Genomic DNA, 12,334 nt, shown 5'->3' with positions numbered 1-12,334 from the left:
TCCTCCTATTTTTTCAGGTCACATGGAGATAGTAGCCTAGTGGTAGGCATAATATAAATAGATTCTGTACAAGGATTATATTATTTTATAAGGGATATTGGGCTATTAATTACGCTCCATCTGAAATTTTAACAAAAAAAATCTTAAATATTCTCCCCATACTCTTACAGTAGACCAAATAGCCTATAAATAGCTAGGCCTACATAATTGTAACAACAAATTTAATTAAAAAAATGACAATCCTCTGAGAGTTATAGGCCTACAATAAATACAAAGCAGCATAAATCGACAGAACGCTGACGACGCCAATGATGCACAATGCTTCAATATCTGCTCCATTGAAAAAGTGGTTTCTATGGAATACTTTCTGATGGCGTTTTTAATATCCTTCAGGAATTTCTCTTCCAAACTTTCTCAGGGTTTCAATTCAAGCGTATTATACTTCCCTCAAGCTCCTTCAAATTGCATAAAAGTAGAATTACGTTACCCATCTCCTTGGTATAGCTTATTTGATTTGAAAGAAAAGGTAGGAGTGTATAGGATAAAAGTGACTTAAATTGGGTATTTGTGCAAGGATAAAAAGCAGTGCGGTGAAATAAAATCTCATGATCCCTATCCTTAAAGGCACCCTGTGGAGTTTTTGACAACTTCTAGTGGTTGCACGTAACAGTTCACTGTTTCTGCTGTACCATTTCAAGCAATGGCAGTTTGGCAGTAGCACGCCAAGAAACGTATATGTGCCAACAGAAGTCAGGGCAGATTGCTTTTGTTGTTGCTTGTGATCCCGTACACTAAAAACGGCACACTGATGATGTCACACTGCTCTGTAGTGAAACATGACGTAACTGCTGGGGCGTGGCCAGAAGTGCAACAGTGCATGGGTGCTACGAAACAAGACTCGAGCGCAACAATACTATTCTGCCTGAAGGCCTACCGTCTCTCTTGAATGCGAATTAGCAGGTACACTTCCAAGGCACTCACCTACACGCACACACGCCTGCCGCTTCCCATCTCCTCTCCTGTCAAATCATGTGGAGTGTCGGACCTCTATGGGGAGAGTCTGAAACCAAGCAGATTAAGGAAGCGGTGGGTTGTACCTGCCAAATAGCTCTCTGCTGGATTTAATCATGTGGCTGAGAGTTTTGGGGAAGCTCCACTTACTCGCATGTTGGCAAAGTTTTTGAAATTAATTTGTGTGTGTGTGTGTGTGTGTGTATCTCACTTAGTGAAATTGCATGATTGTGAGCGTATGTTAGAGAAAACTTACAACAATGGCGGGGAGGGGGGGGGGGGGGGGGGGGGGTTCTTTCCACACTTCCCCAAACTTTTCTCATAGTTGGGATTAAGGTGCTGTCAGCGCACAGTATCATGGGAGTCCCTGCGAACGGGAAGATTAGTGGAGAAATATTACCTGAAGGCTTACTGCGCTATCTTTTTCTGTCACGTGGTGTGTGACTTGCCAGCGGCCTTCAATAGACTATACACAGTGTTTGCGGATGTGTGGTCCAACACTTCTATATATTCCTGTAGCAGACTGTCAGGCTATACCACGTGACTGCCGGATGGAGAGGAACGACTGTAGTGTCTTTTTTCTCTTCATGCGATTTTCATCCAAAGCGAGCGCCTCCCAGAGCAGTAGCCTAATACAGCTCTCCTCTGCATCTCTTCATCCAAATGAGAGTGGCTGTTTGATGTGCCGGGCTTTCCTCTGAGCCCCAGTGGGAGACCAAGATGAAGTTTGTTCCCCTTGTTAACAGAGGCCCCTTGCAGCCAGGATCCAACAGGTTACCCGCTGCTTCCCTCTATCTCTCTCTCTCACTCCCTCACGAGGCGTCTGAGAAACGTTATCTGGCTATACTTCAAATGAGTAGTGAAGAGGGGCCCAGCTTTGTTAAGGCATACCGTGGTTCTTCCTCCACTCTATTCAGAATTGGTTTAATTCCCCCTTTGAACAGGACTTCTCCATCTGTGTCTTTTTTCTTCTTTTATCATTAAAGCGCTTCTACTGTTTCGAGGAAGGGAAGTCCGGATTTCAACACATTTAGGGGTAATGGAGGTTTAGGAGTGACCTTGATAAAGATAGCATTGTGTCCTCAGGGGGAAAATGAGCTTGGTTGACTTTGACAGTGGAAAAATGAGAAGCCATTGAAGTTGGGTCTTTGCACACAGTAGTAGCACAGACTTGTATGATCCTTCAGGATGCCCACGAAAGCCACTGAAAAAAAGGCCAAAAAATGACACAATGAATGACGCCGTGTCACTCTCTTCTACCAGGACATGTTTATTTACAGAGGCAAATGACAGGTGTCACAAGTGTTTCCACAGGTACGTACAGAGAGACATCAATAGTTCCCACCTCTTGCACAAAGCACACTCAGCGGGGGCGGGGGACAGTCCAGAGGGGACAATGAGGGACACACACACTGTACACTGAGCTCAAACACACCTGTTTAACCCCCAGAAAGAAAATAGGGCCGAGGCGTGGTGGGAGGAGACAGAGAGGATAGGGAGGGGTATTGGGATTCATATTCAAATACAAAAGAACATGTACAAATCGTATAGCCCCCAGGCACTGTGCTCCCATATTTACAGTCATCGTAACAGGCAGCGGACCCACTCCACGGCAGGACCATCCATCTGAGGTGCAGGTACAAGGGGCTTTGCTGTGAGAAAACAAAGCCAGCGCTATGAGGTCGTCTGAGATTTAAAAAATAATAACAAAAGCAATGGAGTCGGAGAGGCAGGGAATGGTGGTGAGGTGGGGAGAAGAGGGGGGAAGGAGTGCTGCAGCCCAGGGATATTAATCACTGTCCAGAACTACATAATCAGGCTTTACCTATCGGAGCGCACTGTCAAGTGAAAGGGAGGGAGTAAGGGAGGGAGGGAGGGAAGGAGGGAGAGAGCTGTCATCAGCCCGCTCCACACTCAAGAGAAGACATTCATACTTTGCTTTGTGGTCACAGCCTATAGTTCTTGCAGAGCTGCACAATGCATCGTGGAACTGAAAGGTGTAAATGCACTTTAATTGAACATAAATAGAAATCACAAAATGAAGAAATAAATAAAAAATGTAATATTTTAAATTCTGACAAAATAAATGCCAGATAATGATTTCTTAACTCTTTCATTTAGGATGAAATTGATTGAAATTTTGAGACTCTTCCAAATGAAAAATCCAAATGTGCACACAAACATAAACAGATGTCAACTGTACATTAAAATACATTCAACAGACTTACATGCTACCTGATTCATGTAGACAAGTATATTCACCCACACACCCACACACACACACACACACACACACACACACACACACACACACACACACACACACACACACACACACACACGATGATGCATTACATTGGATTTCTGCAGCCCATCATCGAACTTTGAACTGGAGTTACACCACCGACCTGACATCTAGTTGTACTGGGTAGTTACCAGGTAGTTACACATGTCTGCTTCTGTCCAGTGTTGTCAACTACGACCCAAAATCCTAAGACTACCTTTCCCAGAATTCACAGCACCACAATAAAATTCAATCGTCTGACACATTCTGTGGCAAAAAGCAGAGGTCAGAAATTCAATTGACGGTGAACACTGCTGCAGTTGCATTGGACAACAAGAGGGGGGAGGAAAATAAATGAATAAAAGGAGAGAAGGCACACTAATGCCGTAATTACTGTCTCCACTGAAATGCTGTGAAATAGCCGCATGGCATGGATTTTTTTAAGGGAAAGCAAATGTCTAAGGAAAAAGCAATATTACACCGTCACTGAACTTTGGACCAAAACACAACAGAAGAAGAAGAAAAAAAGAAAAAAGACACTTTCATCTGAGGAGCTTTCACAAAAAGGAAAAAGAAAGAAAGCCAAGCCTGTTGCATTTTGAAAAAAGAGACACATCCTCTAGGGTATATTTACATAAAAGCTTCGTAAAATATTCTTTTTTTTTCACCTATGTACAACACATGACAACATCAGAAAGAAGAGCGAGAGACCAAGATTTAAAAAAAAAAAAGGTTTGGAAAAAATAAAATAATAATCTGAGACATATGTCAGATCAGAGCTCATTATTAGAAACAGACAGTACATGACACACGTGTTGATATACCCGAGCCTTGAGTAGCGACAATTACATGACACCATTCACGGGCACCCACCATTTTTTCATTACCCACGTTATACTACCAAAGCGGCTCGCAGTGCTTTACACCTCTGGCAACAGTCTCCTGCCCTGTATATCCAATGCAGTTTGAACACGGATGAATAAAACACACTTATGAACACTTTGTTAGAGAGTGAGACAGTTGAAGAGTGTCAACTATTTTCAGTGTCAATATAAAAGGCGTTGCTAACAATGACAACAATACACACTTGTGGCTCTCTACTGTATCAGTTTTCTGTTTGAGATTTCTTTTCATTTTTTACTTTGTTAACCTGCAACACAGACCATGATCAACAATAGCCCTTCGGAAAACATTATGCATGTCATTTCAAGGCCAAATTCCTCTTAACAATTACGGATTAGGACCTGTTTGATACACTTTTTCACCCTTGACATGTTACCAGGAACAAATGCTTAGTTGTCCCCTTAGGTAATAAAGCCTGGAAAATCACATTACGAGTGGTTTACTGTTTTGTTACTGAAGTCAGCTAGCCTGAAACACATTGCCTCACATTAGCTACATAGACACCCACCTCGACTATTAAAAGGCATTGGGTTTAAATCGTTGCAATATCCCGCAGTGAGGGTCGGCCCATGCATTCACTCTGACAAGAAAGAAAAAAAATAGAGCAAGAGCATTGTGAGCTTAGGGGGCACACAAGCTTTACTTGCATTTGTGACTGTGTTCTTTGTGTGAAAAATCATCTTGGGGGGCTGGAAACGTGATTCATCTCCATTTAACCGTGGGAAAGTCTTGTGTGGGTTTGTTAAACAAGCAAATAAAATCATGAGCAAAGGACAGCGTACAGCAGAAAAACAAAATTTATGAACAGACGCACCAAAAAGTGAGAAGAAAATAAGCCCCCCACCCCCAAAAAAAAAATTACAATCATTGATCAACATGAGCTTTCCAACTGATGCCATGTTTTTTAGAACATGACACATTTATCACTCAGGGTGTCTAAAAAAAGATTGACCCTTTCTCTCTTTCTATTTTTCTCCCTAGTATTTGTATTTACACTTGCCTTCCACCGGGGAATTTGTTATAAACAGATATGGTATTTTTACTCCACAATTTTTTTTCCAGTGCTGTGGTTTCTCTCTGGGTTTTGGTCTCGTTGATCCGAATGTTCTTTTGGTGGTCGAGGGAGGGGACCGAACCCTTTTTTTACGCTTTGCTGTCGTCGGCCTTTGTGTGGTGGCTGTTGTCGCTGTGCACTTTGATTTCAATCGTATCCGGCTTGAGGGACTCTTTTCCATTTTCTTCCTTCAGCGGTAGCTTCCTGTGGAAAACGAAACAAGACAGAGAGGGATTGGTTAAGATTTCACACTGCAGAGGTGTATAATTAGAAGACCTAAAAAAGCACACTTAGAATCAATATGAACAGGCATGGACTAGAGAGTGGTAATAGAGGACACAGAGGATGTGTTCCCAGATGCAGGCCCCTGTAGTAAAATCCAACTGAATTACTGCCATTAAAGAGAGTGTGGACTCAATGGGGGTTTCTTCACAAGATGTGTACTTTCCTTCTTAAGAGCCCACCAGTAATCACCTTCTAGACCTTTTGGTGTGTGAATGAGTTGCCCCCCATTGGAGTTAAAAGCTGAATATAATCAAAGTGAATGGGCGTTAGGGATATTTAATCTCAAAGCCTCTACAGGGTTGCTCACACGCCTAAAAAGTGACGTCACCTCACATGGTGCTCGGCTTGTCTGCTTGCATTGAGATATCGACAAAGAGAAACTTTGAAACGCTTTTGATTAGTTTTTTTCATTCAGACATAAAAGCACTCAACCCTACCTCCTAGGAATAGGAATGTATTTTCTGATTTAGAAAAGCATACTGTACGTATATGTCTTTCAGTGAAACATAATGTCGTCCACAAAGTTTGACATATTTAGAGTATCTGCAAAAAAAGGTCCTCAACAACTCGCGTGTCTTTTGTTTTGCTCCAGATGTAAATCTTAAGGTTACTTTTACTGAGAACATTTTACCCAAATCATGAGCTTAACCGAAGTGTTTCTGCAGCCTAATCCTTAGCACATATGAGATCAAGGCTTTCCGTCCACCCACCACCTTCCACCACGCTGGATTAACTCACAGGCAGCTGCTTCAGGGCCCCAGATCCCACATCGACTGAAGGCAGCTCCTGCATCATTCGCTTATCTTGTGGCTTGATAGAGGAGCTCTGTGTCAAAAATCTAGTTTTCAGACTTCTATCAATATATTTCACAATGTGCTGCGTGCACAATGCATTGCCACAAACTAAATCTCAAGCAGAAAAGCTGGGGCAAGGTGATGTTATTCTGGCATAAGGGCACTGATTGGCCCGTGGGTCTCCTGGCACAATGTAAGGAAGCTGCTTTGTAAATTGCTATTTTACATCTAAGAAGCAAGGGGAGTACTTCTCAGCCTGTTAAATCTGTTGTAGATTTTTTTTCCCATGTAGAATAAAATAGCCTGAAAGATGTAATAGTGATGTCATCAGGATGAGCTAATATTTAGTTTGAGGACAAGGCATTTACTAGGTCAAAAGAGAATATACTTTTAGAGTTGCATTATGGGAGATGTAGGATTTTTTTGGAGCTAAGCCAATATATGGACTATAAATTGTCAAACAGAAACAGTCAGTGGGGTGGGGGGGTTAATAGGGGTCCATTGAGAAAGCTTTGCCCTTGGTCCCCCGAATTTGTTAACATGGCGATGTATTTCAAAATCTATTTTGCAAATGTATTGGTATATAAAACACAATTTGTGGGTCCATTAGAAGTGAACTACATTAGGATTACCAGATCTAGTGTATACATCTACAATATCAGTTTCAGGCTGCTAGTGTGATTATTACTGGAGAAACGTAATTTAATCTGAATATACCAGCCAATGTCACATTTAATACCGTCATGAGTGGCTTTGCGTTCCTCACTCTTGCGTCAACTTCTGCCTGTGTCAACCTGAATTACACGAGAGCTGACAAGTCTCCAATCTACTTTTGATTTGCATCAATTAGAGGGGAAAAAGCCAAAACAAATAAAATATGCATACATCATATGTTATTCCGCGTGAGCCATTTGATTGGTTGACATGCCTCCACTTGTTCATCTGAGTCTTGTTTCTGAGCAATTCTTTAGAGGGACTTCACAGTGTTATCTTTCGTTGACATGGTTCACAAGATTAAAATCTAACCAGCCTGTATTTCCAGTAACATGATGTATAATGTTGTACTTGTAGCTGCATTGAGCAGCTTATAGCGCTTCTTCTGAATGCAGTTCATACAGTGATTTGAAGTTTTAAAAAAAGCTACATAAATCCTTCCTCTGATGCCTTTGTACATCTGCTGGACACCTATTAAAAAAAAAGAAAAACTCACTGGCGTCAATTTGATTTGTTGAAACGATTAAAATCCCGAAGGCCACATCGACAGGGACACATTCATTGTACAAACTGTGGAGCATGAAACCGTCACCTATGTGCAATGAACAGTTGACTATCTTTTGTCTGGAAAAAAATAAGGCTCCTGTTCTAAAATTTCCACTCAAACAATTTGTCCTTGAGCAAAGCTTTCTCTGCTAAGCCCCAACAACAACAAACAACACAGATGACGATAAACACAGGCAGTAAATATGGGGGGGGGGGAGTTGAATTGCAGAGATGTTTTTGCAACATCAAAGCCTTAAAAAAGAATTCCTTTCTTCTAGAGTGCATCTTCTGGGATTGGTAAAGATTTAATAAGGGAGATCAATGAGCACCTGGGGCTTTTACCTGTATTCACTTCATCTGTGTACGTGTGTCCCTCATATTTGCTCTGACTGATCCTGCTCTGTATTGGGCTACCAGTAGGCCTGTATTAGCACGCTTTAGCTGAGGGCTACTCATTTTCCTGAGTTCATAGGGTCGTGCTGCTTCTCATTGTGCTGGATTTCAAACTCCTGTTAATCAAAAACACTAGCCATCCATCGATGCCTTTTGGCTCCAACTTCTGCTCTCACCTTGCTGTTAGCCATAAGAGTAAAATAATTAGCATGTTCAAGGTTCCATGAGCTCTGACTGAGTAAAGACTCTGAATACTAACAACTAACTAGCTATATAAGACATTTCTGTGGATGATTCACATATTATTTCATGCTATTCCATTAGGGTGAAACCAATGAGGGCTTAAACTCTCAAACAATGTGTGTATATTTTTATTGACCTTTAATCAAATATTAGACTAGCATCGAGTTCGTAGTTATGCACATAACCAATGTGATTTACTTTTCCCCCCCTTTAATACAGTTTTTATATCTCCATATAAGGCCTAATGTTTGCCACAGAGGGAATTTCAAGTGTCCAATGAAAGTCCTAAATGCTGCTGGATTTTCTATTTATTACATAAAGCGCAAATTTTCAATTTCAAAAGGCATTTACATCAGCACAAAATCACCCCCCAAATAGCCACACCAGATGTTTACCAACTCCAATGGAGATTTCCAACGAGTTAAATCATGAATATAAAACAGCAGCCCCTGCATGATGCTCCAGAACTACAGTAATGCCCACATATTGCTGTTGACCAGAGGGACTGGGGGGGGGGGGGCCCTTTGGTTGATGTTGGAGTTCCTGCACAGAGGAGCCAATTTCATGTGCCATTAGCTTCATGCAAACCCAGATTGAATTTATGTTTAGATGAGTGTGTGCGTGTGTGTGTGTGTGTGTGTGTGTTTGTTTGTGTTTGTTTTCAACATATGGGAAGGTCTTTGCCTCTCTTGAGTGTGGATGCCCAAATCAGACGGGAAGGACAAATGCATTTACTGAACCAACATATCAACACAGTCAAGTTGTTAGTTGAGTGGTTGGTTGATACGCTTGGGATCGGCTGAGGCAAGTGGGAGTCATAAGCCCCAGTAGTCTGAATACAGCACGCTATTTATTTTTCCTGCAATATACACAGATGTACGGTGGCGCTGAGCATTCACCAAATAAAAAAAAGTTTCACTGCAGGATCTCGTAATTACGAGATAATATCTCGTAATTACGAGATAATTATCTCGTAATTACGAGATAAAGATCTCGTAATTACGAGATAAGGATCGCCCTCTCATTCATCAATAACGATGTCTGTGTGTGTGTTTGTGTGCAGACGAGGTGAACCTAGCCATAGGAAAACGTAGGCAATAGCCTTGGTTTCCGGACTACAATGGGCCCCATAATCAATAAACTTATTTTAAATATTTGTTTAGGCTACTGTTCATTCATTAATCAGCGATCGCATCGGGTAGGCTACTGAGGGACACACTTTCGGCTTTACGCCCGTGATCAGCTGCTGAGGTCCGACTGGGCTTTTCTCCTGAATAGTCCCAGTGACTGCATATCTGCACAAAGTTGACATGGCTATCATTGTCATGCCCTCCTTGTAGAAAGTTCTTATGTGTTTGTATGAGTCATGGATTACACCGAGTTTAACGACTGCATTTAATCAAAGCATTCAATAAAACTGCGTTCCGATACAGTAACGAACAGGAGGTAAAAGTGAACTAGCCCACCGGGCATTCTGATTGGATGAGGCAACACAGTACGGTGGCTCCGGTGGCTCATAATGAACAAACTGCATATAAAAAGTGAAAGTGTGTCCCTCATTTCCCAATGCGATCGCTGATTAATGAATGAACAGTAAACAAATATTTAAAATAATTGTATTGATTATGGGGCCCATTGTAGTCCGGAAACCAAGGCTATTGCCTACGTTTTCCTATGGCTAGGTTCACCTCGTCTGCACACTAACACACACACACACACACACACACACACACACACACACACACACACACACACACACACACACACACACACACACACACACACACACACACACACACACACACACACACACACACACACACACACACACACACACACACACACACACACACACACACACACAGACATCGTTATTGATGAATGAGAGGGTGATCCTTATCTCGTAATTACGAGATCCTTATCTCGTAATTACGAGATCTTTATCTCGTAATTACGAGATACTTATCTCGTAATTACGAGATCCTTATCTCGTAATTACGAGATATTATCTCGTAATTACGAGATCCTTATCTCGTAATTACGAGATATTATCTCGTAATTACGAGATCCTGCTCTGAAACTTTTTTTTATTTAGTGAATGCTCAGCGCCACCGTACAGATGCACTCCTGTTTTATCACTTAAATGATCCATGCCACGCGCTGCTTTCTTCACACTGCAAGTCTATTTTTCTCTTGTGTGTTACGTGAAGTGCTGTCACATAAATCCCCGACTGTCTACATGTTGTTAACTTAACAATGATCTATAATAATGAAACAAGTTGACAAGTTTTCACTTTTGGGCATATGAAGCTATGGTTGGTGAGCGAAACACAATTACTGATGTATATTTGAGGTTTATAGCTGGAGCCAGTGGTGTTTGTTGCTATATGAGGATTCAGAAACGTAACATATTTTAAGTGAAAAACATTGTCATTCAATTCATCTTTCACTTGTATATTTGTACACGTTAAGTGTGCAGAAATCTACATTTGTAAAGTAACTAGTAACCAAAAATTAAAAAGTGCAATATTTAGCTTTGAAATTAAAGTAAAGAGAAAGTACATAACATTTGAACTTGAGTCCAATTCGTGGGAAAATGTACTTATTTCACTGGTTTACAATGTCATAAACCTGTGATAGCTTATTCGGGTCATCACTCATCAGGACGTGGATTTCCCCTTAAAATGCTAAATGCTGAAATGGAAAAGAGTTCCTTTCTATTTCTGTGTTTTCATCTCAACAAGACTTATCACCCATGTGCATGCACTGCATATACTGTATATTACACTCATACACACACTTGCAGAGGCTACATTTAAAACAATGTTTGGGACACTAAGCAAACAGATATGCTACTGGTTTCTTGACAGGCCTCTTTGATAAAGCTGAGAGAGCCAGCAGCTGTGTTGCACTTCATGGTGGTGCGGGGGGCAGATATCAGAGCGTTCATGCAGATGTGTGTTTTGAAATCTGTAAGCTTCCATGTGACGCCAAAGCACAGCGGGAGGTGACTCGTGCTTTTCTCTGCAGACGTTAATTAAGCCTGAGGCCATCTACGCCGGGCCGCACACGCTCACTACAGTCCCTGCTTTGCACACAGATAAATTAGGTGGCCCGGGGCTAAACCGCAGCACGTCCCCAAGGTGTTTGTTTACACTCTTATCTAAATTGTCACATTTGCATTTATTGTCTCTGCAAAGCAATATATTTTTTTATCACGGCTGGCTGACAACAAGGATCTTTCAGTGAGCGTAGTGGACGTGGAAGTCTTTGTCAAGGACACGTCGACAAAGACTTGCTGATGGACATTTTGGCTGTTCACTTGGGGGATCCTGTTTGCTGACATATTATATTAATGTATGGTCCTCCCATTTAAAAAAGACAGGTGCGCTATCTCCAAAGCCTTTTAGCCTCTCCTGACCAGCAGCCTTTTAAGTTAACTAGGAGCAAAATCCCACTTAATTAAATGCCAGATGGCTGAGCCTGATAGACTTATAACATAAGAAGCCATTACGATGAAGTTGGGGCCAGTTTATCGGACAGTATGAGTTGATAATGACGCATAACAAGGTACAGAGTCACGGCGTAAAGTAGTTAATACTAAAATCTCATATGTTTGCTAACATTGGTTAGTTGGTACTAAATGTTCACATCCACTGGAGAACACAGATGTAGGGGGCATGCTCACTGCAGAACAATAAATACTCTAAGCTTTCTTTATACTGCAATATAAAGAAAGCTTGTATGGCATGTATGTCCACAACTGTTGTTTTTGTAAATACAAAAACAAAACAAACAAGATTGAATGAATTGTAGAATATCTTAGTACAAAAAAAAATACATCAAAATCGAATAAACTCGAGATATGGATTTTTTTGTCCAATGTTTGACAGTGTTGTGTTTTTCAGATTGCCATCGCTGCAGGATAGAGGAGCCTCAGCTGAAATGTAGCATTTATGCTTTTATATTATTTTCTAGTGTGAGTCACCAGAGTAGGAAGACACCCACACTGTCTGGTGTTCCCTGTGTCAAATCTGTCACCCCAGCCGCTCTGCCAACCCCCGAGTAAACGGCAAATTCTTCACTGACGTCAGCACAAATCTCTCC

At 41.4% G+C, this 12,334-nt stretch overlaps 1 protein-coding gene across 1 annotated transcript in view; it reads right to left on the bottom strand.

Annotated features, from left to right (window-relative positions):
• Window positions 1–5,341: 5,341 nt before the first annotated feature.
• The window catches only part of LOC307269835 (neural cell adhesion molecule 2-like), a gene marked incomplete at its 3' end in the record, with an annotated part of 237,982 nt that continues 230,989 nt past the window's right edge, over window positions 5,342–12,334 (bottom strand). The window contains exon 17 of the mRNA XM_080052915.1: window positions 5,342–5,456. Coding sequence (XP_079909041.1) covers window positions 5,342–5,456 — 115 coding nt within the window. The remainder of the gene's footprint in view (window positions 5,457–12,334) is intronic.

This window comes from Ammodytes marinus, assembly GCF_949987685.1.
Source record: "Ammodytes marinus genome assembly, chromosome: 24".
Taxonomy (NCBI): domain Eukaryota; kingdom Metazoa; phylum Chordata; class Actinopteri; order Uranoscopiformes; family Ammodytidae; genus Ammodytes; species Ammodytes marinus.
This window is presented reverse-complemented; position numbering and strand designations above follow the sequence as displayed.